At 43.7% G+C, this 13,898-nt stretch overlaps 1 protein-coding gene across 6 annotated transcripts in view; it reads left to right on the top strand.

The window, feature by feature from the left end:
* The window catches only part of cep170aa (centrosomal protein 170Aa), a 39,983-nt gene that overhangs the window by 13,548 nt on the left and 12,537 nt on the right, over positions 1–13,898 (top strand). For all 6 annotated transcript variants that reach the window (XM_061836663.1, XM_061836662.1, XM_061836658.1 and 3 more), the window contains 8 exons: positions 665–802; positions 2,832–2,921; positions 5,580–5,658; positions 5,798–5,856; positions 5,933–6,149; positions 7,740–7,871; positions 10,044–10,190; positions 11,252–11,548. In XM_061836663.1, the coding sequence (XP_061692647.1) occupies positions 698–802; positions 2,832–2,921; positions 5,580–5,658; positions 5,798–5,856; positions 5,933–6,149; positions 7,740–7,871; positions 10,044–10,190; positions 11,252–11,548 (1,126 nt within the window). In that variant the 5' untranslated portion in view covers positions 665–697. The remainder of the gene's footprint in view (positions 1–664; positions 803–2,831; positions 2,922–5,579; positions 5,659–5,797; positions 5,857–5,932; positions 6,150–7,739; positions 7,872–10,043; positions 10,191–11,251; positions 11,549–13,898) is intronic.

The following is a 13,898-nucleotide window of genomic DNA, read 5'->3' on the forward strand; positions in this document are numbered from 1 at the left end:
TGAGTCGGCAACTATAACTATCCATCTATACATTCTCTTAGTCGCTTATCCTCGCAAGGGTCACGGGGAGTGCTGGAGCCTATCACAGCTGTCAACTGGCAGGAGGGCGGGGTACACGCTGAACTGGTTGCCAGCCAATTGCAAGGCACATCAAGACAAACAGTCGCACTCATAATCACTTCGACGGGGCAATTTAGAGTCTCCAATTAATGTTGCATGTTTTGGGAATGTGGGAAGAAACCGGAGTGCCCACCCGGAGAAAACCCACCCAGGCACGGGGAGAACATGCAAACTCTAAAAAAGCGGGTCCGGGATTGAACCCGAGACCTCAGAACTGTGAGGCCAACGCTTTTCCGGCTGCTCTACCGTGCCGCCCAACTATAACCATGGGAAAGAAAATTATTGTTAGAATAATACCTGTGCCAATCAGATTGAGCATTATTATATGTCTCAAGACGGAATTTGCGATATAGTCTTTTGTTGAGCCCCCAAGGAAGATTCAAGTGTTATAACAGCACAAGCTGAATACTGTATGTAGCCATAAAAAGGTTATTATTGTTGTAATTTTTAATGCAAGATGAAGTGACATTTTATAGCTTCAGTTTTAAAACAGTCACACACGATGGTCCAATCATGTCTGGATTTTGTTGTGTCCCCTTTGCAGGTGTGTAGCGCAAGTAGCTGCAGCGGTGCAGACATGAGCGTCACCTCCTGGTTCTTGGTGAGCAGCGGGGGGACTCGCCACCGACTTCCCCGCGAAATGATCTTTGTCGGGCGGGACGACTGCGAGCTCATGCTACAGGTGACGATGACCTGCACGCCGCCGTGATTGAACGCCAAGGGTGGAGGCTTTAGCTTGTTCAGCACAGTTGACCCCCCCCGTAGGCTCAGATTTTTTATACTTCAGTGAAGTGGCGTACTTATTACTCCTACGTTACCACAACATATTTTCATACTCGCTGAGTCAGTGTCCACGCAGGCGTAAGAGAGACCTTCAAACACGCGAGCCTGGACTAACCTCTGGTCAGTGCGCTATTTATAGAAAGTGGGGCACATATTTGTTTTCTTTGCTCTTGTGCAAGGCTGCAAGACCCTTTGCTGTGACTTCATACCTCAAATTTAGTACCACCAGTGCACATTCGCTGGAAATGACGACTCAAGTTCATCAACACATCACATTGTAAATCGGATATGTACATCGTATGAAAAATCATAGGAGCCAAAGTGACAGCAGCGGTTATCATAATTATAACGATATCCCTTAAAGAAATATGTTTGGGATTTTCTAATGGAAGTTGAAAACTTTGGTACGCTGATCTGAGGTAACCAATAAGCCCTCAAAATATTCTAAAGAAAAAAAGACAAGACAAAATTAAATATCAGAGTAAAATATTATACAACACCCAAATATTCAATAAATAAAAATAATACTCCACATAACTGAAGGTTACATGACAAAAGCTATATATTGTTGAAATTTGAAATACATTTGCATTGGGTAGCACCCGATTGTACACTGCTGACCTTTTTCCATTAATATTGAAATTCCATCCATCCATTTTCTTCGTCGCTTATCCTCACAAGGGTTGCGAGGAGTGCTGGAACCTATCCCAGCTGTCAAAGGGCAGGAGGGGGGGTGTACCCTGAACTGGTTGCCAGCCAATTGCAGGGCAAATCAAGACAGGCACTCACAATCACACCCAGGGTCAATTTAGAGTGTCCAATTAACGTTGCATGTTTTTGGGGTGTGGGAGGAAACCGGAGTGCCCGGGGAAAACCCATACAGGGAGAACATGCAAATTCCACACAGGCCACAGGATTGAACCCGGTACCTCAGAACTGTGAGGCCAACGCTTCCCAGCTGATCCACCGTGCTGCCTAATATTGAAATTAATATTGAAAACATAACCTCCTTGGCAGAGGTAAAAATAGCTTGCCGCGTTTCTCTTCCCAGTTGGTCTGAATGCCATCAACGTCCATTTCTACCATAATCTGTCTATTTTCCTGATGGTGATGGCAAGTAAATAGTTCATCTCAGTCTACGGGCCAGTACCACTTGCCGCTTTTCAAAGACTGACCTTTTTTTTTTTTTTTTTTTTTTTTTAAATCATTTGTACGTTTCTTGTCGTTTTCCATGTGACTGCTCCAAAAAGGCAAATGCTCATCTCATGCCTGAGCACCTACTTGTGTCACGCACAAAATAAGTCCTCACAGACAATATAACGGTTATCAAGCATCGTGATAGTACTTTTTACAGTATGTGAGGCGTGTGGTCGGTCGTCACATCTGTACGTGCTGCTCAGCTAATTGCGTGTAGCAACAAGAGTCGGCTCCATTCAAGCGTGAAGTAAAACAAACCGCTCAATCCGTCTCTATCCCCTCTGATCCAGCCTAATCTTGCTAAGGTAATCAGTATTACGGTTTGCTCGTTAGAAGTGCTTTTCAAAGCTTTCTTACCTGATTGAAACATTTCTATCTTAGGAGGAGAGCAGATGGAGAAAATAAAGGCACGGGTGTGGGAATTCCTTACATTATCCGAGGCACAACAAATCTCAAAATATGTTTATACATGACATTGACACCTGAAATAATTTCTCCATCTGACCCTGACATATTCTAAGGAATAACAATTGCATTCTTCGTCGTCTTCCCTTGCAAAATCGTCACAGCCTTCAAATGCTTTTATGTCTGCAATGGTTTCCATTCCTCAGTCATGCAGCATCATTATGTGCACAGGAAGTGATGAACAATTGCCTCCCAATGAACCAAAATAATTCCTCAGCCCTCATCTGTAGGTTCTATGCGCCACGTTTGTTTTTTGTCATTGACAGTCGCGCAGTGTGGACAAGCAGCACGCCGTCATCAACTACGAGCCCGGCTCAGACGAACACAAGGTGAAGGACCTGGGCAGCCTGAACGGGGTGAGTGCTTCAAACGTAACATGCAGACGACCAAAAACGATATAAAAAAAAGGAACAACGATGGATAGGGAATAGCAGCAGATGAAGATTGAGCTGGAGAAGTTTAGAACCCACTAGCTGTTTATAATTGCCTATTGGGTGCACAAGATTGTGGCAAAGCACTACTTTTTTACGATTAGACAGTGCTATGGCCTTTATAAAGGAAGTTCCTCTCCTCTGTTAATCATAGTTCTTTGATACCACAAGATGGCGCCAAACCGATACTTTTATATTGCCATTGTTAAATTCCATCCATCCATTTTCTCAGCCGCTTATCCTCACAAGGGTCGGGGGGAGTGCTGGAGCCTAGGGGCAATTTAGAGTATCCAATTAAAGTTGTATGTTTTTGAGATGTGGGAGAAACCGGAGTGCCCAGAGAAAACCCACCGGGGCACGGGGAGAACATGCAAAGTCCACACAGGCAAGGCCGGGATCGAACCCGGGTCCTCAGAACTGTGAGGCCAACACTTTACCATCTTATCCACCGTGCCGCCTCATTGCTAAGTTAATAAGAGACAAATTGTAAATTGTCTGCAATGTTTCTCAAATCATGACCTTGTTTAACTTTGGTTTTTGCGCAAATGTTTGTGAGATTTTGTTAAGGTGCAGTAAAACCAATGTTGAACTTTTTTGCCATAATTCCACAATGTTTCCAAAATTTTGAAACATATGGTACCACTGCTCATCACCAAAAGATGAGGCTTAATCAGAGGCACTTGAAACGGTGGCTGGTCTGTGCTGACTCACATTTAACATAGGAATTAATCTTACTCACATCCACAGCCCAGTCATAAGGTGTACATACTTTTGCAACCCCAATCTTTCAGTTGTTTATTCTCTCAAAAATAGATATATTTTTTTTAATTGATTTGAAAATTCATCACATTAATGGTGGAAAAAGCTTTATAATTATTTACCATGTTTTCATTTTTTTTTTATATCACAAAAACATTGCAACATTTTATACCCACTGTGCAGACTCTTATTTGTCTGTAAATGTAAAAGTGAGTGTGGCTGGTTGGCTCAACACTATATGTCAGACGTATTGTACATAATTTATTGTTGTATTATACCCGAGTATGTTAAGAATATTATTTCTCTGTGACACAGAGTGCACAGTTACAGTTGCCATGGGGTGTTCAGTCGTGTGCAGTGATTACTACCCCCTCCGTCCCTCCTCCTTGTTTGGACTTGTATGCAACGGGTCACTCACATCCTTTGCAGATCTTTGACAGGAAGTCGTAGTCAGAGACACTTCCTGCTGTGTCACCCACTATTCACTTGTTTAGATGGATTGAAGGGAACTTTTTGGCTGCTGATTCAGGAGATTTACAAAGTCTGTTTGGCCAATTTTCTGACTGCTGCTTCATTTCCTGCCATGTTTTAAGCACATTTGCTTTGCTCTATGAACGTTTTAGCCTGTCTGATGTGATCATTTGCTGTGCGGTACATACATTTTAAAATAAAAATATTATACATTGGATTGATAGTCCACAGTTAAATCTAATGTATTCCATTTCTCTCTGGTTTTAAAGTTTTGCTACTTTCCAGAGACAAAATTGTCTAAATAAATTATTTAGATAATTAGTAGATATATAATAAGCATACAGTAATTTATAGCCCAGCTCTCTGTTTTTGGCCTACCTGGAGGAAAAGAGTTATTTCGTAATCATAAGAAGTGCTCAATCTCAACAATTTGGCAATGATCTGTGGGGTCCCTAAAGGGTCAGTTCTTGAACCCCCTTCTGTTCAGCCTGTATATGCTAGCCTTGGTTCAAATTCTTCAGAACATTAATGTTGACTATCATAACTATGCAGTTGTATTCATCACTGTCTCCAGATGACGACAGTTGCTGGATGGGAAGTTCCGTCACTGACTAAAGAAGATAAATAATTGGATGAGACAACATTTTCTTCAACTAAACCAAAACTGAAAATTGTTTTTGGCAATAAAGAAAGGATTGCTGTTAATATCTTTAAATAAACAAGTCCAAAAACTTGATGTTCTGATAGATCCCGACCCGACTTTCAATAGTCATATCAAACCAATTAACAAAACTGCCCTTTTACCATCTGAAGAACATATCTAAAGTGAAGGCTTGCATGTGTCATCCATGCTTTGATTTCTTGTAGATTTGACTATTGTAATAGTCTTCTGATTGGATTCCCCCAAAAGAGCTGCAGCTCATTCGGAATGCTTCAGCTCAGGTATGACCAGAACAAAGACGGACAATATAATTCTCAAGTCTAAAGTCTTCATACCAGCTTTCAGTCACCTTCAGAACAAATTTTGCATTTCTGCTACTGGTCTATAAATCACAAAATGGTTTAGGCCCTGAACACGTAAAAGAAATGCTAATGGAATATAAACCCAGTGGGGCTATGAGATCAACGGACTCGGGTCAAATAGTCGAGCGTAGAGTCCAAAGCAAACATGGTGAAACAGCATTTAGCCATGAAATTGTACTTTTATTTAGTTTTTTTTTAATAGTTTTTATCAGTTTTAAGTGTTTTCTTTGTATTTAAATTATTTTAATCATCTAAAGCAGATTGAGTTCCCGCGTGTATGAAATCCTCCATACAAATACATTTGCTTTGCTTTGCTTGTTCTCCCCTCAGACCTTTGTGAACGATGTTCGCATTCAAGAGCAGATGTACATCACCCTCAAGTTGGAGGACAAACTGAGGTTTGGATATGATATCCTTCCCACAGCCCTACACATCCACCAGTGGCTTTGTCATTTCAATTCCACTGGTGTTCCTCAGGGAAATGTTGCATGCATCTGGTGCGATTGGCGTGTTTATGCACTTGTGTTCCCTTAACCCGGCTCTCTCACATACTAACTGGTTCACTGTGGAGCGAGGCGAGCTCACAGTGCCTGAAGAGGCTCTCAAGGTGAGATAACCAGCACGCTCCCACCTCCTTTAAAGAACCACATCGGTCTTCATTTGGATCCATCTTCCATTTGCAGCATGAAAAATTCACCAGCGGCCTCCAGCTGAGCAAGAAGCCGTCCAAAGGTGAAACGACCTCGAGCAGGTCCCCCATTAAGACCCCATCAAAGACGCAAAAGCCTCCCGGCGGCGGTACCCCCAGGCCCGGCCAAACAACAACAGATGGGGTCTCTCCCTCCAAAGAGCCCCCACCCAAACCTGCAGACTCTCACAAAACCGAAGAAAGGATTGGAGGTGAGAACAAAAGAGAAGCATGCCACAAACTCCGCCAACACCTTCAAACACGCAGAAGTCCGTCCGGCATATGGCTGAATTGAACCTTCATGAAGAATCTTGCATTATTTATTGAGAAATGAAAGAAAATATGTATCTTAATCTGGATCAGCATCAAAATAGACTGGGCAGTGGGCCTATACTCATGCGATGGTGCTAAAAAGCCTAAAGCAGATGTTTCCCACCGGCTATTATTTCGAATGTCAACGTGACTTGTCCGACATTTTTTATCGCTTGGTTTCTATTACGAAATTGAAAGAGCCACGAAATTGGGATACTGTCCATATTCCTGTTCAAAATATAGCACAAACACATCTCAGATTTCACACTCTCAACAAGTAAATCCACATTTTGGATAGCTAGAGGCTCGTCTACTGTTCATCTTTTTTCTTGGTGGAGTTTTTCTCCTTTAATAAAATGTACAGTTGCTGGGGTTTTATCTCAGTGGGGTGTACATGGTTGCCAAGGGAAGGGGCTTCACCTCCTTTACCATCGTGCACTTAGTTCGTTTTGTAACGAGTATTTTAAGTTCCTAATCATAGATCATGTTAAAGCTCCAGATGTTGAAAGAAGGCCACATGGAGCTTGTGTCATTATTTGAGATTAGGCAATCGAGTGCCGTCATAAAACAAAGCCATATGCCGGTGTTAGTTAGCATTCAAATGTAGGCACAATCATGGGCGTGTACACATACTTCGGGGAACTGTACTAAAATAGATATTCGGTTTGAGGTCTTCCCATCTGCCAAATGAGAGCTCCTCGTGGTTCTATAAACGACCTACTGTTTTACAACTATGATGAAGGCTTCAGGTTTTAAAGCCTGAGCTAGACATACATTTGTTTTTATACAAGCACGACCTCCACTTACGGTGTGAAATTTGGCAGGAAACACCCATAATTATCCCACTGTAGTGTGATTAAGCCTGGATGAACGGTACTTAGATGAAAACAAGGTGAAGGACGAGGATTCTGTTTAAAGATGGAGCTAATGGTAACAATTACCAACGTGAGACTCAGTTTATGATATGCTGTCCTCTATAAAAGACAGAAAAAGTCGTTGTTCCAATCAGATTTGCGTTTAAAAGCTGATTATGATGCATCATCACACAAAAAATCACATCCCCGAATGAGTGAAGTTGGATTTTATTTTGTAGAACAAAAGGCGTACTATTTGAGAATATACCAGTAATTTTTTTTTTATTTATTTTAACACAACATAACATTATCACCCTTTCCTTGTAAACTGGCAAATTTTAATACTCTACCTGTAACATTTAGGGATTAACATGGTAGCTATGTTTAATTGCCATGAATAAAGATTTCTGTACCCATAAGGGATATCTGGATCACAAAATTTTGCTGACCTCTGCAAACGGTCTGTAATTAGGTGTCTGGAGTACCAAAATAGCAGACGGGAACTACCATACTATACACAAAAAAAAGAAACTTGGCGTCGTGCCTTCGTGAATGCTTTGTGGGTGGCACCATTTTCAAGTACATAAAACACACTCCACATTCCACAGTTCATCTGTTAAAATGTGTGTTTCCCAGTGGATGTTACAGCCCTTCCTCGCGGAACCCCCCTGTATGGCCAGCCGGCGTGGTGGGGGTACGGGGACGCGGATGACGAGAACTCCTGCAAGCAGGAAAGCAAGATGCCCGGGAAAAAGCCCGAGCTCACAGGTAGGACGTGTCCACATTTTTAGCCTACTTTCACATTCAAACCTTTTTTTTTTAGAGCTCACCCGGCCGACAGAGCGCACCTGGTGATAAGCCTCGGTACACAGAAAGAGTTTAACGCTCGAGACGGACACAACAGCATCTGCACAGAAAAAGCAGTTTGAAATGTCAAACCTTGACGTGTCCGTCCTAAGCTAATGATCTAGGGAGGGCTCTATTTGAATTTTGTGGTGTGTGAGATGGCAGGAATTGTCTCGCAAGTCTCGAAAGAGCTTAATGGTAGCCGTTAGCTCAGGGCTAGCGTTAGCGCGATGCTAGCGTTAGCAAAGCACCACCGCAGGGTTGAAAGCGTGTGAAAAAAGTCGCGGCTTGTCGGTGTATATATATATATATAAAAACACAATGCCCCATAATACCCCCCATTTTTAGTGCCCAAACCAATGTGTTTTTGGTGATATGCATACAACGGGCTTTTACACAGAACCAGCTACGAGTGTATATTTTATATACCCTAGTAGCCAAAGTAACAGGATTAAGGACTACACCGATGGTAAAAGAGCTTAGCAATAGCAAATCAGTTTGGCCCTGACTGGTTTATAGGGTAAAGGGTGGTGGGTGGGGGGTGGGGGGGTGTTTCCCTGAAGCGGCCTCAAATCTCTCATCACATCTGGATGGGTGCTCTGCCAGCATCTTCAGCAGCCGGATTGATTTTATTACCAGTCAGTCGTACAGATTCGGCGTGGAATTTAGCAGTTTTTCTTTTTGTCATGGGAGTATCCGACTAGCGCAAACGAATGGGATCGGTGAGGTCGGCCATAGAAATAGGTGAGTGAGTGTGGCTGACTTAGTAAGCCAAAGTAATACTCCAAAAAGACCTTTACGCGATACTTGTTTAATAACTGTGGGAGCTCACTCGGTCGGTTTTCTCCAGTAGACTTTTAAGTATGTTTGAGGCCAAGTGAAGTGAAGATGGGGAGACAGATTGAGGGCAGATTCTCACTGTGAATGTGTGTGTTTTGCTGTTTTTGTGCGTGTCCTTTTCTCCTTCCTTAGTGAATGGCCCATGTGTATGGAGCGGACCCCCCCCCCCCCATGCTCCATCCTTGTTTATTGTCCTTTCACCCGATTGCGTTACTCTGTAGCACAAGCGGGTCCCCCATTCCTGCCATCACACACACCACAGAATTCAAATAGAGCCCTCACTTGATCATTATCTTAGCCCGTACTCGTCAAGGTTTGACATTTCAAACTGCTTTTTCTGCGCAGATGCTGTTGTATCCGTCTCGTAATAGGAGCTCATATGCTGCTGGGATTAACGACCAATACTAAATCTATCTAGCATTGTTTTTTTTTTTTTAATGATTCTTTTAAAACTTGACTGTAGCTGGTCTAGGATTCCACTGGAGGATTTACAGGCTTATTAATGCAAATTATTTATTGGATAGCATCCTGCTCATTTATGAAATGCAGATCATCACAGTTTACCAAACTGGTTTAAATGTTAAAATAAAATGGAAAGTCTTTTTTTTTTTTTTTTTTGGTCCTTTCTGTCTGGATGTTGCTTGTTGAGCTTCGCTAATTCAAAATCCAAGTTGCACTCATCCCCAAAGCAGCTTACTCTGCCAAAAATGGAGCTCTACGGCGCGTTTCCAAACTTTTGAGTACACCATAAACATGCATCCCATTTGCTGGAGAGACTATTTATTCTCGTTCTTTTCAGTTTATTTGTTAGCTTCTTAAAGTCACCAAGCCGTATGTTGCCGCAACTGCTCTCCGCCATGAAGCAGATGGCCCCTCTAATTTTTGCACAAGCGTCATTTATCATATTTAGATCCCGCAGAGGTTGCGTTTATTCCTACTAACAGACCGACATGCTGGCAAAACAGGTTTTAAAGATGTCCACCAGTACCTCTCTCACTGTGCACGATTTCTGCTTATATGAGACACACGAGGGAAACTTAGTCTTGTTTTCTCACAAAGGAGTAAGGACAACGCCACATTTTGGATGTTATTAAAATAATTACAGTTTCTGTCCTTGCACTGTACATAGACAGATGATCTATCAGACAGTAAGTGCACACAGAAAATGAACCATACTATATTTTGTATTTAAAATGGAACATATTCCCAGGATCGCCGACGATGCTCACATCTTCGTTTTTGTTTACTCCGCAGAGGGGAAAGAGGTTCGCCGTGCAGACGACGGCCACAATCCAAGTTACTTGGAGATCCCGACCAAGGAAAATCATCACGCGGCCACCAACGGCATCCATGAGATCCCCACCAAGGACACGGAGGGAAGCGGCTCTCACGGCGGCGCAGGTGAAGAAGTTTGTCAAATTGTTTATTTTAATGATGAGATAAGTCTCATTATAGTATTTCATTTAAAGTGAAATTCTTTACCAATTATTTACCGTAATTCCCGGCAACAAGACAACAAGACGCTGCAACAATACAGCAGCAACACACTAGCGCAGCGCTAACTCTAGCGTGGCGCTAACAGGGCCGGTAAAAAAAAAAAAAAACAAAACGGTAGAAATCACTGAAACATGGCAATAAAATAGCAGCATCACGCTAGCGCAGCACTAACAGGGCCGATTTAAAAAAAACATACCTAAATCACTGAGACAGGGCAGTAACACAGCAGCAACACACTAGCGCAGCTCTACCAGGGCCAGTAAAAAAACAAAACAAAAAAAAACGTGCCGGTAAAAGTCACTCCCTCGGCACATATATTCCACCGGTCTCACTCTTACCTTTTTCGCTCGAGTGGCCCCTTGTAACCGTTAGAAAAAAATGCACAAATTAGCCGCATTACCGCGTAAGCCGCAGGGTTGAAAGGGTGTGAAAAAAGCCGCCGCTTATAGGCCGGAAATTACGTTAATAAAATGAATAGAAATCTAATGCATATGCGCATTTGTTTATTTGACGGAGATTTCTAACAATAAATCAATGAAATAATTAGATACATTTGAATTCACTCATTTTAGTAAAACAACTAGATTCATGCAACAAATGTTCCAGTACTCTCGACAATGTAAACGCTCACAAGGAAGAACAAAGCGGGCCCTGTGTGGCCCGTGGCCATAGTTTGCCCATCAATGCAAAAATATTGGGCACTGCCTTTCATTTTTCCGAATGACTTTCTACAAGAAGTTGGAATGCGTCCATGGGAATTTCACGTTTGATTGGCTTGTTCTTCCACATCAAAATCATCCTGTCAAGTCTTGCGGAACTTTGCTTTGCGCACTGGGATCAGAAAACGGCCGTTCCCAAACTGAATGGAACTTGTAAACGTAGACTACATCATCGATAGGCAACGTTTGTCCACATGGTGTCGATTTTCACCAGCTAACAAATGTGCTAACACACGTGGTCCACAGCTCAAGGCCACGCCTCCTTCACGATAGAGTTCGACAACACTTCCCCCGGGAGGGTCACCATCAAAGACCACGTCTCGAAGTTCATGCCGGGCCAGCACAGGTCCCGCGCCAAGAGGAGCGGCGGGGCCACGGGGAGCAGGGACCTGAGCACGCTGCAGGCGGCCATGATGGCCTCGGAGAGCAAGGTGGCCGACTGGCTGGCGCAGAACGACCCCACGCTGATCCGCGGCGAGTCCACGGAGGACGACAGCAAGAGCAACAAGAGTGACGTGCCGGTGCATCTCAAAAGGCTGAAAGGTGAGGAACCGGGAAAACGGCAACGAGCAAGACACAAACACGCTCACAAGCACTTCGGCGTCATCTCTGAGTTGCTGCTGAGTGCTCGGTTAATGAAATGGAGGCCAATTTATGGTGATGTGTGGGGGCAGGGGTTGTGACAGACAGGCGGCTGATGAAAATGGCTGGGGTGGAATCCGGGGTGGGGGGGGGGGGGTCGTACTACGTGCACGTCAAGTGTCTCATCTGATTGGTGGTGATGTTTGCTGACTGACTTGGGTAGTGCTACATGTCTTAACATTTTGAATGGGGGAGGGGGGGGGGCAGAGATTCAAAAGCTGGCAAATAAGACTGAGAGGGTAGTAAGCCTACCCTGGATGATGCTGACTGTAGCACTCGGGGAGCAGGAGGGCGGCGAACGACCCCCCCCCCCCCACAATGCTGACCGCCGCGAGAACGCCGGCGTTGATTGGACAAAGAGAGGAAGTCCGGCGAGGTTAGTTGCCTGGGCTGCCATGTGGAGGGAAGAGAGGCGACCGTGTAGCAGTTGCAGAACGTTGTTTGTAGCGGGAAAGGAGCAGCTGACGGAAAGGAACCACAGGAGAAGGAGGACGACATTAAAGCGGGACGGATGCGGGCGCACGTGGAAGTAAGTCATTTAGGAGCCGATTTAGGGCAACTGTCAATCATTTCTCAGGCGGATGCTGCATGAACACAAACTGTGTAGACGCGGCGGAGGCGACCTAACAGTCATACAGTTGGGATGTTAAAACTCACAATAGCTGCCTCTTTTTTTTGTCGGAAATTCATTTTGATTATTGTAAGATCAACGTTGTGAGGATGTACATTCGTTGACATCACGTCAGGTGACGGGCTGAGACGCTTAGTGGCAAGAAGCTCAGGACCGAAAGGCGGAAAAAGACTGAAGAGAGCAAATAAACACCTGCCAACCCAGGAAAGAATGAAATTGAGACTCGTTGCACTTTGCTTCAAACAGATTGCCTCCCGAGTTTAAAAAAAAAAAGTAGTGTGAATTACATTTTTTCTGGGCAGCAATTATGAACTTTGCACATGATCTCCTTGCCCTCGACGAGCTTTGACGGGTAATATTTGATATTTGTTGCTCACTTGCTCAGCACAAGAAAAGCATTCCAAAGCCGCCCAACGCCGGGTGACACCTAATGTTTGCTGTTTTCCTCTTCATGGAAATGTGTTTGCATATTTGTGTGTGTGTGTGTGTGTGTGCGGTGGCAAGCGGTGCGCAGCGCCCGTCTCTCATAAGTGACACCTCTGTTCTCCACTAACAGCTTCTTTGTCTGCGCAAAGGGGACAAAACAATAAAGCCGTTTGTCTCTCTTCATCTAGTTAATCCTTTATGCTTTCTTTTCTTTTCCTGAAATACATTTTTAGAACATTTCAAACACTCTCCAGATAGACGCTGACTCACCAAATCGTCTTCATTTTTATGGACACTTTGCTTCAATTTAAACATGTCAGAACCGTACACTGAGCCCCTTCGTACTAGTATTTTCTGTGGAGTCTTAATCCTGGACATCCCCTCTTTTCCTGAGCCCCCCGCACACACACACACACACACACACACACAACCTTCACATTTGAAATCTCCTTTCGCCACCCCCTCCTTTGGTTTTATCCCCGAAGCCCTTTCTCCTCCTCCCTTGCTGCCGTTTCCTCATTGTCATCTTGCCCTTCCCCTCTCTCTCTCTCTCTCTCTCTCTCTCTCTTTCTTTCTCTTCTCCAGCAGCCGTGTGCTGGGCCAGCCTGGCACCATTTCCACCATGGCACATCCAAACGGGACATGATAGAAATGTAAATGCTAGACCTAGAAAACCTTGCGTTCAAAATTTATCAATTGTTTTTTCCCCCCCTCGTTTTATCCACATTGGCCCTGCCTTGATTATATTTTTCTCATTTGTGGTTGCTTCTTTGACACAAATACACTGCATAGTATTTGCATATTCACCTATTTTCATATTTTCCCGTGGAACCAGCTGTTTGCCACAAAACTCACTCACTTGTGTATTTTTATGCTCGTTCTGTAATGCTCTCGAATGCAACATGATGGCGCCAAAGCTCTGACTTTTAGGAAAGTAGTAACGGGTGTCAAAGTATTGTTAAAGTGATACTGTCTTTTTTTTGTGGAGGAGCTCAGTTTAGCCTGGGTAGTCAGTGGATGCTATGGAGAGTATTCGGCGTATGTGCATGTTAACGTATACTTCTGATGAATTTCTTCAAACTTAAATCATCAGCAATAATTTCCAGCATATGAGCCCTACGACCCCTAATGGGACAAGCCGAAAAAAAGTAGTAGTAGTTTTAACCCTGCGGTTTATGGAGTGATGCGGCTAAT

The sequence above is a fragment of the Syngnathoides biaculeatus genome, chromosome 12 (assembly GCF_019802595.1).
Source record: "Syngnathoides biaculeatus isolate LvHL_M chromosome 12, ASM1980259v1, whole genome shotgun sequence".
In the NCBI taxonomy this organism is placed as follows: Eukaryota; Metazoa; Chordata; class Actinopteri; order Syngnathiformes; family Syngnathidae; genus Syngnathoides; species Syngnathoides biaculeatus.